Raw genomic sequence first — 15,135 nt, 5'->3', positions numbered from 1 at the left:
AAGGTAGGAGTGTCTAATAGAGTGGACAGTGAGTGGACAGTGTTTGAAAACTCCAGCAGCACTGCTGTGTCTGATGCACTCGCACCAGCACAACACACAGTAACACACCAAGACCACGTCAGTGTTACTGCAGTGCTGATAATGATCCACCATGGAAATAGCACCTGTTCTGTGAGGGTCCTTGGGGTCCTTACCACTGAAGAACAGGGTAAAATGGGGCTAACAAAGTATGCAGAGAAACAGATGGACTTTGTGTTCTTTGTGCTTGCTCAACAAACTCAAATATTACTATCATTATCTCAAACAAAAGACAACCATGGTGACTTTAGTATACCACTTTTAATAACTGAAGATTTCCAATTATTTGAGGAACATGAACTGTGCAATATTCGTGCAGTATAGAAGATGACTACTACAGAATTGTATATGTAAATTCAAGCATTTTACAAACAGCCACTACAGATGAGTTCTCAACCCATCTAAGGCACATCCACATCACCTCCCCATATCTCTTCCTGAGTCCATCATTCTCCCGTTAGAAATGTACAACACTTAGGGAGCTGCAGGCGACCGGCCAGTTTTGGCTGTTCTGTACAGGCATAGAGAGCAGAGGTTGCAGTGGTAACTGGCCTACACGGGTGGTCACGTCACATTACAGCGGGTAATGAAGTCCACCAAGGGTGCTCCAAAAAGAACAGTCTTGTTGTCTATCCTTATTTAACTATATCTAATTGCCTCTTCTAGGTCCTTAAATAATATAAAATAGTGTCTCAATACGGTCAAAAGTCAATTGCACTTGGTGGTGGGTTTTTTTTTTATACTATTTGAACAATCATAGTTCGTGTGGCCATCTGGACACTTTCCTTGGGGCTTTTTGTTGAACATCCTTGGTGTCCTTTTGTAATACTAAGGCGTACAACGACATACTCCACTAATGGAGTTTTATAAAGCTAAAACCAAAAACATTCAGTTTTCATTATGAATACGAGAGGTAAATAAATAAGAATAAATACTTGCATAAATACTTATATACTTACAGTGGTTTAAAAAGCACTAGCAGTGTTCTAAAACAGCATCACAGGAACTACACTAAATGCAGTGCTCTGTTGGCGGTGATCACAAGTGGGGAAAGAAGTGTTTACAAATACATTGTGGCCAGAGATATGTAAATCAGTGCTTAATACTTCTGGCTTGTCAGTGACAATTTTCGCTTAAATATTATGAGAACCAAAATATAAAAAGAAAAGCCTTGCCAAAGCAGTTAAGATACCTTTGATCCTCCTTTAGCCTCTAATAATCAGGCTATTATATGCATATAATTTTTCTGTTTATGTAAATATGGTTTCAGACCATATGAGTATCCAAACGCGTGATAAAAGTATAGGGTTCTGAGAAATTGATGATCTCCCTATTTGTAAACATATTTGGTAACACCATGTGAAGGCTACCTACATACACGTGCACATAATAACATATTTATAAATCAGTACTAGAGTATTTATGAACAGCTTATGCCAGTAATCAAAACTAATGCCAGTATGGACAACTAATACCCCCAATTTATTCCACTGTTATAATGTAATATTTGTGGCATCAAGTAATGTAACATAAGACAGAGGCCTAGTTACACCATATATCACTACATATTTCTGTATAGGAATATATGCTAAGAGCAAAAACATGACCACTCACAGATGAAGTGAATAATCTTGTGGTGCATGTGAAGGTCTGGGATATATCAGATGGTAAGCAAACAGCTGGTTCTCACAGTCGACTTTGGATGTGGGATTAATGAGCAGAAGTGAAAACCTGAACGACTGACGAGACACAATATTATAGCGACGATTTGAAGTGTCACCAAAATGGCAAGGTTTGTGGCATGCCCCAGTTCAGTTGTGGTGAATACTTAATGAAGAAGCAGAAACCATCGGCAATGGTGTTCGGCACCCAAGGCTCATTGATGAACAAGGGCAAAGAAGGCCATCCTATTTGGTCTGGGCTGAGAGATGGGTTACTGTGGCCAGTCACAACGACGGCTACAAGCGGAATATGTCACAACACACAGTGCATCGCAATCTGATACGAATGAGGCTGTGTAGCTGCAGACTGGTTAGAGCGCCTATGCCAACCCCTGTCAACTCTCGAAAGTGCCTACAATGGGCGTGCATCAGAAGTGGACCTTGTAGCAATGGAAGAAGAAGACCTGGTCTGATGAGTCCCATTTTCTTTTACATCATGTGGACCATTAACCTGAGCAAGTGATGGCACCAGGATGCAATGTGGGAGGAAGACAAGATGGCAGAAGGAGTGTGATGCTCTGTGCAACGTTCTGCTGGGTCTGGGCATTCACATGGATGTCAACTTGACACTGTGCTACCTACACAAACATTGCTGTGGACTAATTACACCCCTTTCACAGCAATGGTATTCCAATGGTAATCTTTCAGTATCCCGCCACACTACTCACATTGTTCAGGCATGGTTTGAGGAACCATGATGAAGAGTTCAGGGTGTTGCCCTGGCCTCCAAATTCCCCAGACCAAAGTCTAATTGAGCATCTGTGGGATGTGTTTGAACAAAAAGTCCGATCCATGGTGACTACACCTTGTAACAAACAGGACTTACAAGGTCCTAACCTAGTTTGATTGCTTGTGAATGATGCTTCATAACAGTAAGAAATGCGAAAAATACACATCATTTTAGCTGAAGGGCCCTTATGTCTTATGTCATCTTGCAATTACTGGCAAAAGCCGTTCATAAGTATTCAAGCATTGCTTTATAAATACATTAATACTTATGCATCTGCTTTGAAGTCTATGTAGGCAGCCTTCAAATAAAGTGTTTACTTACTGGCACTTAAAAAGCTTTAACGAAGACTTAACACGAAGGTGATATTAACATGAAAAAACTACCAAAACGACCTTCCATTCAACATAACTGTCAGATGTGTGGATATGGTACTGGCATGATATTTTTATGTGTGATACTCGACTGCTGATTATAATCCAGGCACAAAATAAAACGTTTTTTTTTTGTTGTCCAGAACAATTCAGTTTTGATGTGATTAATGTGTTTATAAAATCAATGGAACAGACGTTCAAATCGGACTCCTTTCTCCAAAACAGCCAGCTACCCGAAGTTTCACGGGATCAATTCTTGCAGCTCAGCGTCATTCAGTTCGTTCACTGTAACAATGTGGTCAAGTTGCTGCAGGTAACGTTCTTGGTCTCGCATGAAGTGAGGAATCTTCGTTTTGTGGAGAACTGCGAAAGGACGAAGTCTCTGCACATCCTCATAGGACACCTACACATGAGATTTCTGTTGTTTTCATTTACATTTACAGCATTTAGCAGACGCTCTTATCCAGAGTGACTTACAAGAAGTGCTTTGTCTATCTAGAGAAAGTATCTTTGCTAGTTACCGATAGCTTAGAGAAAAGACAGTCCTGAGCTCAAATACTGCTAGAAACAAAAAGTCACTGTAGATACTGAGAGAAAAATGAACAGAGTTGAGCACAGAACTCTGTGCCATTCAATGCAATGCAATACAATAAACTACAATCTACAGTGCAATACAATAAAATAATATACAAGTGCAGCTGTTGTGTTAATTATTTTTGCATTTCAGGAATAGATAACGCACTGCATTAACGTAAACTGGACCTACCTTTCCCAGTGAGGTTAACATCTTGAAATCTATGTTTCTCCTGTGGCGTAAAATCCTAAGGATTCCATCAAGGTAAACCTGATCTTTACTGAAGCAGCCTACAGGACACAATACCATGATTAGGACACAACCAGGGCTGCCAATTACAATAAATTATAATAATTAACAGTAGTAATAATAATTAACAATAGAAACAGAAATCCATTGTACAATGAAAATGCTGAGTTTTAACAATAAGAAACAGAGGGTGATGGGCTCCCATTTCTAAACATTTTTCCACATGGTGTTTTGTATATACAGTTTATTCTAAAAGCTTTTCTGTTCATCACTTTCCATTTAAGTATTCTGAAATCTTTAAATAGGCTATGGATGGTTTGTTGCAATTCAGTTAAAAGTGAATTCTACAGATATAATGTGCAAAATAAAATAATAAAATATAAACATAGATGTTTTAAAAATTGTTGCATAATTTAGTTGTTAAGATGTAAACAAAGACACTCAGAGTGGTCTGATATAAAATGGTTCATTGTTGAGAAACTTGCCAACTGATTTCTTTACAGTGGTAATGACCAGATCCAGGGGTCAAGAACACAAATATAGCCAATTTATTTACGCTCCAAAACAACCAGTGAAGCTTATATGTAGAACCTTATATCGCTGTTGTTGGAAGTCAGTGGAACCAGACTTTTTTCCACGTCATCTTGGGCCATTTGTTTAGGTCCATTTAACATAAAATGTTCACACACTTGTAAAGGGAAACAGATATTTTCAAATTATGGCAAAAACTGAAAAACAACAAAAATGGAAATACAAGGATTTCTTTCGACAACGGCAATATTTGAGTTCTTATAGGTTATGTGAGGGAGCTTTTAGAGGCACTTAACAGTTCAGACATCTGGTTCCCATCACACATATCATGGGTACGTTTCATATCAAACCACTCTGAATGACTGTTTAAATCTTAATGGTTTAATGCCCCTCTAGGTTAATTTCTCTTGTTTGGTATTTATTGTATGGACTCGATTACCCATCACTGACAGTGACAGCCTTAGACAAAGCATTGGAACAAGCATGGAGTTTTATAGACACAGACCATGTTCTGTGTTTGTATACCTGGTTTAGAGGTATCTGTTTGTCCCCGTTTGGCACGGAGGCAGTACTCCCAGCGTACAGCAGGATCCTGGACAAAGCGAGCAATATGGCTGAAAAGCTGGCTGAAGCTCATGTTGGCCGCGTGGTACACAGTGTAGTACAGAAGAGCAGCTCGCCACAAGAATGGCTGTTTCCGCAACAACACACTGTGAAGGCTGGCCAGCCCCTCCTCTGTAGGATTGGCTGGCTTTAGTCCAAATTGCTTCCTTCCAACAGCAGTGGCCCATGGCTGCATACTGTTATTCACACCCCGTAAGTAATGTGTACCTGAAAATGGGAGTTATAACAGATCAGCAAGAACCATGCATATTGCCTTAGGACTTGACAACATGATACATTTTGTGTCTATACCTGTAAACTTAAACTATGTTTTTGTAATGTTATGCCCATTATGACGCCTACAACATGTTCAAAAAAGTTAGGACAGGGGCCTTTTTACCACTGTCCTACATCACCTCATTGACCTTCCTGAAAAAGATGTGTCTAAAAGGCAGCATGTGACTCACTAACCAACATACCACGACAGACTCTTTATATATATATATATATAGTTTTTTGGGCTTTATTTTCACACACAGAGATTGTTCCAGATTCCTGAATGTTTTGATAATATAATTCACTGTAGAGGTTGAAAAATCCCTAAAATGTATATATAATAATATAAATATAAAATGTTCTTCTATTTGTGTATTTACACATTACTACCAGAGATGTCTTCAAATCCCCAAATCTCACATGGTTTAGCTTTGAATATAAATGCTATAAATTGTTTGCTTCTAGAACTTATTAAAGTTAAAATCTATCTGTGCTTTGTCCTTTATCTGATACTCCCTGCATTTATTTTTTAGTATTTCACCTGCAATATAACTCCTTACTTAGTATATAATTTCAAAACAGTTTCTAACGAAATTGTACAGGTTGCAAGTTACGAAAAAGAAATATGAAATAAGGAATACATGACATTCAGAAGAAAGACCATAACTAACAACATTTCTGCCACCTTCTTATCTAGTTAGTATCCTCCCGTATACAAATACACTGGCAGAAAGTCATATAGTCAAATGCTAATTGCATGGTTATAAAGGCATTTTACACAAACTGTCAAACTTAGTTTAAGCAAAATAAGATTAAGCTAATTTGTGTAAGCTCTAAACTAAGAGTCAACTGAACAGAGAAACTGATTAGTCCAGTGCTGAGCTCATAATCTTCGTCCAGGGAGTTTTTCTTAGCCATCTGTTGTTTTGAAACACAAAGTGCAGAAAGGCACAACCAATGAGGTGTAAAAGTAATTTTTAAATTACTTTAAAAAAATGGGGATTTTACGTTGTGAACACTGAACTCAGTATACATCTCAATATATATAAATGCAGCAATTGTTTAAAAGCCATTAACAGCCAACTGTTATGCCTAGCTTATAAATAACATAGTACATTGCCAGACAATGAACAAGTATAATAAATTATGATTACAATAAACAAGAATTGTTTATTGTAATCATAATTCATAATACATGACAGGCTTGTTAAATTAATGAGTTGAATCAAGTGTGCTACATGAAGAAAAACACAAAAATGTCTAGTCTTAGGTCCTCAGTACTGGAATTGGGAAGCCTTTCTTTAGTAGATGTACTCCAAATAGTAGTGGAAAGGTTTGGGTCATACCAATCTCATGTCTCAGCATCCCTTCTAGCCAGTGTTGCCTTGCTCCAGACAAGTTGATTGTTAGTGTTGGCCTACAGCTCTCCACCGTCATCACAGCCTGGGACAGCAGCTCGTCAGACAGACACACCACCACCTTACAATGAAGACCAACAACAATTAAAACATTTAAATTCATTTGTGATGAAATAAACACAGGCACAAATCTATGTGTGTGTGGTGGAGTATAATTTGCTTTGCCTTTGGTTGTTACTTTTGACCAAATCCATATTTTTAACTATATTATTTTTAACAGGTATGTCTTAAGCAAAGATAATCTTTGACTTAAATCCATATTTTTAAATCTTTACACTTCATCAAAAATGCGGTCCGTACACAGTCAGCATCCTTCATCTTTCTTTACTGTAGCAGATGGAGCAGCACCACTTTCTGCTTAATGTTCAAGACTGTTGAGGATGTTTAAAAGTGAGGTAAACTCAGCAGACCTCCTGGGGTAATTTAAAACACTGCCAGCTACCGCAGACTTTAGCTCCCCTGCATTCAAAAGACTAATGCTAGATGGTTAGCAATGACTACATGGCTAGTTTAGTGGTAGGCAGATTTATTTACCGCCAAAAATGTTTCTACATCTAAATGTGTAGTTCTATGTCTGTATATCTAAGTAGGTTAATAAATGTCCAGGTTTTGAGTGGAGAGTTTGAGCTCCGCTGTCCGGTGCCTGGACGGTGCAACAGGATACATTTTACATAGTCTTACTCTAACATAGAGGTGGGTGATATAGCAAAACTTTACGATACAAAACATGATTTTCACTTTGTATGATAAGTAGGAAAAATATTCTAGCAAAAACATTTAATGATTTACATTCAACATATACAGTGCTACACTGAATTAAATTACCTATCAAATCTTTGTGATAAAAATGTAGCTGGGACATGCTTTTTGATTATATACACAATCAGATATTGTAACAATCTATCAATCAATCAATCAATCAATCAATCTATCTATCTATCTATCTATCTATCTATCTATCTATCTATCTATCTATCTATCTATCTATCTATCTATCTATCTATCTATCTATCTATCTATCTATCTATTCTAGCCTTGTTGTTCCACTTCTCTCTCTCAGTCCTATAACTTTTTAAAGTATTAAAGTCAAAGTGTGAGTGTAAAGAGGAGTGTAACACACACAAAACCAGTTCTTCATTAACCAACTCAGCATCTCAGTAGACTTGAATATACAAGTAGCTGAGCACATTTTCAAAACAGTGTACAGTGTGTACCGTCTATGCATACCACAAGTGTTTCGACTGTTTAATTAGTCTCTCATTAATAGGTTCTAGATACATCAGTTATTATTTTTTATCCTTTTTCATGATAGTGACCTATTCCTAATGTAACATATTCTTAACAATAATTAGTTTAAACATTCATTTGATGGTCCTAAAACACTCACATGATGGGTCCTAAAACCTTTGACACTGAATATATTTATTGCATTCATACACACAAAACAGAAGCAGAAACACACATACCTCTCCCACACAGCCCTCTTTTTGTAAGTACTTGCGCGCTGTTGACCACACTCTGCTTTTTGGCAGCACACTTCCTCCTGTAACTTCTTCAAAGTTCTCGTAAGTACCAAACTTCCTCAATACACACTCCATTATACCAACTGCCTGGAGGAAGTGATGGGCACATAATTTAGAAGGTACACCATTGTTCGAAAGTCTAGAATCACATGGTATTTTAAAAACTGTTGTTTTATACAGAATAACAGTGTTTACAATATGTAGTACTGCATGAAAGCCAGAGACCAGTCTAAATGTATTTATTCTACAGTCAAAAGCCATTAAGTACAAGATGTATTTTTTTCAGGAAATATTCTGGAAAAGAATTGATAAAAAAACAATCAACTTGCATAATGAATAGGAAAGTAGGTGATAAAAAATAGGAGTTTCCAAAACTGGAGTTCAAAATCTGATTAAAAGGTACGGAGAAAATCTGAGAAATCCTAACAAACACCTACAAAACTTGGTGACCACCAAAACTGATAAAGAGTAAAACTGAGCACAACTCTTGCTTCAGATCTTTTAAAAAATCCACTGATTTTTATGTTAAATTTATGTTTTCGGCCTTTTCTTGACATTGACAGATGAATAACTTGCACGTAATGGCCATTTTGACTGGAAATATGAAAAAAGAAAATGAAGGGTGGACTTTTTTCTCAGTACTGTAGACTTAAACTATATAAACAAGTTTTGTATTTTATACAAAATGCTTTTATTATCTATTTATAATATGTTGTCTACAATGTCGTTTCTCCCTTGAAATTAGCTTTTTTACTACTTATTACTTGGAACTTGTGAAGCTTTACATGGCAATCATATCAGAATCATTTTAAACACTAAAAAATTTTTTCAGTGGTGTCACCACAATTTTAAATGATGCTGTAAATAACAGCAGAGTCTTATGTGCAATTACTACATACACATACCTGGGAAAGAAAGAGACCTGAGCCTTCCTTATACTTTTCAAGCACGCTGCTGGGCTCTGGGGACGTGTACTCAAACTGAGGCTCATACTTATAGTCCGACTGGAAAAAGGTTTGGCGCTCCTGCTCGAGATTTGTGGGGCGCAGAGCTACCAGCAGGCAGGGTCCACGTGGGGTAGAAGGTGTCGGAAGTGGAGTGGCCCCGATTCCCCTGGCGATGTGCGGCAAGGAAGTCGCTGGTCGCATTCGTCCTTTTCCTGCTCTAGGCGGTGCAGTGGCATTCATTGTGCAAGTGCTCTCGCTGCGGCGCATCCAGCCTCCAGGGCCAAGGCTGGGGCTTGTCAGGCTTCGTACCGGAGGAGAGGGCGCACCACAACGCCATGGTGGCTGAACAACCTTCCTGTCAGGCTGATGATGATTGACTCTAAGGCGCTGGGGTTTGATCTCCAGGCTCAGGGGCCTTCGGGGTCCATCTGATGGCTCAGCTCCTCTGCTGTTTCCTCCCACTGCACACCTCGCCCTTTGCTCCAACTTCGTATTGCCAAGGGTGGATGTACAAGTCTGAATTTGAGGCCCATTGTGCAGCAGTCTGTCCCTCTGGGTGATGCTGCTGGTTCTGGCTCTGGCCCGGACAGGTTTGGGTTTTTCCAAAATGGGCTCTGACTCCTGAACGTCTGCGCCAGTAGTGGCCATGCCCTCCCCATCAGCCCGCTCCATACAGTTCTCCCCCAGATCCAGCACCATCGCAGCAAGCACGCCTCAGTCAAGCCACACTGCACACCTGTCCGCCAAAGAACAGATGCTGCACCACTTTGAGAGCTGACAGAAAAAAATGTGACACATCGGATTAAAAACCAAAATTATTTCATAAGAACTAATTAGTATGCACCAGCGAGACCAAGTGGGAACTGAGGGCCACACCGTTTGATGATTTCCCAGCTGTAGCACCTTACCTATCCATGGTAATTCACTGATGAGTTGAGTCAAGCGTGCTTGAGCTGGAAAATCACCACATTATGCAAGAATCCCTCCAGTACTGGAGTTCCCCATTGCAGAATTTGACAATTCATGGAAATCAAGCAGAGAAGAATGCTTGTGACTGTACAAGAGCGCAATAGGTTTCTGGTTCCACTAAAAAGGCCTATAAAATTGAAGGATGCAAATTGGTGTTGAGCACTTTTCGAGATAATGAGAGCACAACTACCATGATGTACTACCACAAAAGCAAACATCTGCAAGTAATAGGACAGACAACTTTTTCACCCATGTTATCCAAGAGAAAACATGATGTATAGTGATGAAAGAAATAAAAAAAAATATTATAAAGAAGGACGTGATGGACAGCAACAGCTTTGAAGAGCTACTGAGGTAAACTGAGCCAAAACCCAGTCATGGCAGTCATGTACACTTTAACTAACTACAAAAGCATAAAATATATATCTAGAACTTAAGAATAAAAAACTTTCAGTAGACCTTCATTATACACTCCAGTAGTTTTGTCAACTTTTTAGTTTTTGGTCACATCCCTCAGTTTAAACAAAACCAGGCCCTTATGTAGGGTATGTTTAACATATTCTAACATAGCTCATACCTGGCGCCACCTATCACTTTCTAACATTTCAGTGCATTAATACAGAATTCAGTTGATGTGTGTGCTCATAACTGTGTATCACAGGTGTGTTAGCACATATTTCACACTGGCTTTAAATACTGGCATCAAGTTTCTTGTTCTAAATCACCAGATTTGATTCATGAGAGCTTTATATTAGGAATGCACAATTGGCCAAACCTGGAATAAGCACACTTGCTTATTTGGTTGCTTATTTCTTTACAACTATGGTTGTAAAGAAATCAAAATCTTCCATAAATATTCACAATCACTGCATCCAGACTTTCTACACTAACTATGAGTTATGTTAACCACATGGTAACAGTCTTCTTCTAACGTTCTGGTCACATTTCAAGACTAAGTCTGAAACGTGAGTCACACATACAAACAATCAAGCCGACGATAATGCCCGTTATATTTTGTGAACATATCTGCCCATTTAAAAACTGATGCCAATTCTTAAACATTCATAAAATGTGGAAACTGTGTCTAGATCCACCTGGATTGTCACTGCAGAGAAATATAACACGCATGGTTACAAATGCAGCTAAATTCCTCCTGATATAATTGCGATATTGTCATGTAGCCCTAATAGGGGTGGGCAAAAATATATCAAGATACTTTCCAAACTTTTTTACGATGCATGATTTGTATCGCAATATTTCATTTTCTGACATTTGATAAGGTGGAACAGAAGAACGATATGGCAAAAATATAATTTCATGATACTTCAAGACATTTTCACGTTACAGGACAAGTATTATGATATTCAATTTTACAAATATCTACAACCAGTATTTTATTCAGTGTTTTACCAACTGCACTGCACTAAATCCAATTAAACTTTTAAATTATTTTAATGAAACATGCACTTAGTTGGTATTGATAATATCCACAATATGCTCAGAAAAGCATGTGATATATCATAACAATAAAATATTGTCATATTGCCCACCCCTACATTACAACCACTTTTTAAAATTACTATGAAAAACTACACACTTAAAAAAGATGCTTCTTCAAGGGTTCTTCAGTAAATGCAATGGTTATGTTTAGAAACTCATTTAAAGGGTTCTTTGCAAGGTGAAATGGTTCCTCAGATTGATGGAGAATGTGTTGAACATTATTCTCTAAACAACACACAAAGAGCGCCGTGTGAGATCTTTCTTACCGACTGCAGAGACGGTACTGATCTCCTGCTGTCTGAACTGTACTGAACCACATCACTTGATGAATACTATTACTGTAACGACACTTTTCACTGTGCTCTTTATTGTACACTACAATTTTGATGCAACTCAGTTAGTCATGTCTATAATATGTGCTTTTAGTTTACCTCACACCACTCAGTGCCTGCTGTCTTGTAAACAAAGCGAATCTGTCTCATATGCCATGTAAATATGTAAATAGATATACTTTTATACTTTATTTTATTTCTTTTGTACTTTAATTTATGTCTAGATTTATGTATATTTTGTATTTCTGCATAGTTTATGTAAGTTTATGTGCAGTTATAGGTCTTACCGTAATTTCCCTCCGGGATCAATAAAGTTCTTTCTTTCTTTCTGTCTGTCTGTCTGTCTGTCTGTCTGTCTGTCTGTCTGTCTGTCTGTCTATCTATCTATCTATCTATCTATCTATCTATCTATCTATCTATCTATCTATCTAACACATGGTTCTATATAGCACCAAAAAGGGTTCTTCTGTTATACCACGCTTGATACTAACAGTACCAGGACTTTTTTGGTGCTATAAAGAACTATTTTCAAAAAGCTTCTATACAGAACCACATACAACACAATCTCCATCAATATGAAGAACCAAATCACCATGCAAAGAACCATTCAAGCATGAAATGGTTCTGCATAGAACTCATGGTTCTACAAAGAACCATCGTCTTTACGAAAGAACCTTTGAAGAGTGCGCACAGTGATTGTATTGCGTTTCATGCACTGCGTTACACTTAATCAATCCTAATCCCTAATAAATTGGTCAGTCTGAAAGAATTCAAGGAATGTGTGGCCTTTTTTTAGAGAGAGATCTGCAATGAAACAAACTCATATTCTCTTCCCACATCCTCAGTAAGGAATTCAAACGCCACATTTAATCTAACGAGGGTTCAGTACAGGTTTCCATGATGCTCTGAGCATCTAAGGACTAAATACTAAGGAGCAAACATTTTTGATAAGTGATTTGACTTCTGGGCAGAATGAAAAAGCCCGAAGTTATTGTTAACAATGCGTGTGTGCGTATTTCTACAAGTAGGCTACAGCATGAGAGTCTAGGTCCATAGGTCCAGACTACTGAGTGAGTTACCAGTATGATAAAGCACCAAATAAAGGCCAACGCTTTTAATTGTCGGTACAGTAAACAACAACTAAATGCTTCCAGAATTCACGAGATTAATGGCGTGGCTCTCGGTTTGAATGAAGCGGCTCACTGACTGAACAGAAGAAGGAAAGAAAGAAAGAACAGTGAGACTGAATTCTCGGTCCTGTGGAGTCGCTACACAACATACCATTCAGGCTTTTCTTGCTGCGGCGAATGAACGGGCTGAACGGGCTTTCGGTCTTTGTTCAGTCGGCGTCACATTCCGGGAACGCTCTCGGTCGCGGCGGCTGAAGTTCCGTTATGGAGGACTATAACGGGGCAGATAACGGAGTCGTCCGGGATTTGGGAGGAGCGCGTCGAGCCCCGTGCGCGCCGGTGACTGCGCTGGAACAAATGACGCGCTGGCGCAGCCATGACACAAGCGCGTACGGACGGCGCGTGCATCCTGCGTGAGCACGCACGGACCCCTCCGCCCACCTCATGTTTCCCTGATTTTTTGAGACGGGGAATGGTGCAGACCGGAGCCCTAAAGGGGAGGGAACTGGGGGGCGGGAGCCGTCAATCACACTTTGGCCGTCAATCACATTTTGCATTGACCAACCGCAGATTAGAACGAGCTGTCCGTCATTTTCTGCATTAGCCAATCTGAGGGTCAGTCTACAGACCTGCCTGACCTGCACCGCCAGCCTGTTAACGCCGTCAGCGCCGCTCCGACACGCGAGGGATCTTGTTGGCTTTATGAGGGAAAAACAGCGAACCACGTACTGCTGGACAACAAGAGTAACCCTGACTGTGCACTAACGCTGTCAGACCAATTATAATGTAGTTTAATATGGAAACTTTCAAAAACAAACCACGACGGTAAAACAATGTCGGGTTCATTCGCAGAAAAAAACAAACAGGCTACTGCTGAAACTCATGAAAGCCTCGCTGAAGATGAGGGCCGTTAGGAATAAAACCAGATGGTTTTACTTCCTAACGGGAATTGGCTTGATGGTTGCCGTTATAGACCATTAGGAAACGAAGAACTGTATGTTGAGTCATTTGAATCCCTTACACTGCGATATCAACCCACAACACCATTAGCGACTAATGAAAACCACCAGGAACCGACAGACACTTTTAATGGGTTCCATGACTTTTTTCAACAGGTAGGTATTAAATGGCGTCCTCTAGCTGTGTTATGGACGAAAAACGGGTTAAGTGATGATGTTCTGCAGACCGGAGACCTAAAATTATCATGAGCACAAAATTCTGAAGGCAAACAGTTTCCATGAGGAACCACGTGGTTATAGAATAACTTTTATGAAGAAGCAAAGTTTAGTGGAAACAGTGTTTGTATAAACTGAGAAAAAGTCACGTGCCGGTCAGAACTGCACATTTCTATATGGTGTTCATGTATTTACCCACAACGTCAGGAAGAACATGTTCTATCAGTTCACTAATGCTTTTATGTGTGATGGTCAGTGTTTGCATGAACTCCGTCCTGCTTTACCTGTCAAAGAGACCTAAGCATGTACATATAACCAGGTGCACATGCACACATAAACCAACAGGAATGACAGATTTCACACAATGCAGTGGAGTAAAAAATAAGATGTGCCTTTGAAATGAAGTGGAGTTAAAGTAAAAAATCGGCCAACATAGAAATACTTCAGTAAAAATAGATGAAAAAACTAAAACGAATTATATGTGTGTATATATACATATACATATATATATATATATATGTATATATACACAGACACACACTCATCTTCTAAGCCGCTTCTCCTGCTGGAGCCTATCTCAATGGTCATTGGACAGAAGGCAGAACACACCCTAGACATGTCGCCAGTCCATCACAGGGTTAAATACAAGTGAAACAATAGCTATAATAATGTATTGATCTGAAATAAGAAATTAGGTGATGTTTAAGGCAACGTCAAACTATTTTCCCACTTCCGCTTGCCTGAACAGTACGCCTTTTCGCACTTTCCTTCAAACCATTGGCTGATGCTTAAAATGAGAGACAGGTCATTCAGACTTGTGTCAATTGGCCAATGCAAGTTTTGATTGACAGTCCATCTGTTATTTGATTGGCCGATGCAAGAAATAATTGACAGTGTATTATACAGCACTATGGAAAGCTTTGTGGTCAGGGCTGTGCAGGGATGGACCTCCTGTGCTAGAATTGGCTGGTACTGCATCCACTCCTGTGCTAGAATTGGCTGGCACTG

The 15,135-nt window shown here is 39.1% G+C and overlaps 1 protein-coding gene across 1 annotated transcript; it reads right to left on the bottom strand.

The window, feature by feature from the left end:
* Nucleotides 1-320: 320 nt before the first annotated feature.
* LOC108412780 (uncharacterized protein KIAA0895-like) lies at nucleotides 321-13,332 on the bottom strand. Its single transcript, XM_017684983.2, has 7 exons — nucleotides 13,104-13,332; nucleotides 8,980-9,795; nucleotides 8,018-8,161; nucleotides 6,480-6,612; nucleotides 4,780-5,085; nucleotides 3,667-3,764; nucleotides 321-3,303 (listed from the first exon to the last, which is right to left on the bottom strand). The coding sequence occupies exons 2-7, from the start codon at nucleotides 9,718-9,720 to the stop codon at nucleotides 3,142-3,144; spliced, it is 1,584 nt and encodes a 527-aa protein (XP_017540472.1). The 5' UTR covers nucleotides 9,721-9,795; nucleotides 13,104-13,332; the 3' UTR covers nucleotides 321-3,141.
* Between the last annotated feature and the right edge of the window lie 1,803 nt (nucleotides 13,333-15,135).

This window comes from Pygocentrus nattereri, chromosome 15 (assembly GCF_015220715.1).
Source record: "Pygocentrus nattereri isolate fPygNat1 chromosome 15, fPygNat1.pri, whole genome shotgun sequence".
Lineage (NCBI taxonomy): Eukaryota > Metazoa > Chordata > Actinopteri > Characiformes > Serrasalmidae > Pygocentrus > Pygocentrus nattereri.
Note: the sequence above shows the minus strand (reverse complement) of the source record. Positions and strands in the feature narration are given on the sequence as shown.

Excerpts from the sequence above, each read along its gene's own strand:
- LOC108412780 (XM_017684983.2), bottom strand. The coding sequence starts at position 9,720 with ATGGTGCTGGATCTGGGGGAGAACTGTATGGAGCGGGCTGATGGGGAG. Across the intron at positions 5,086-6,479 it reads GATGCTGAGACATGAGATTG|GTACACATTACTTACGGGGT; the intron begins GTATGACCCAAA and ends TCCCATTTTCAG. Across the intron at positions 3,765-4,779 it reads AACAGATACCTCTAAACCAG|GCTGCTTCAGTAAAGATCAG; the intron begins GTATACAAACAC and ends TGTGTCCTGTAG.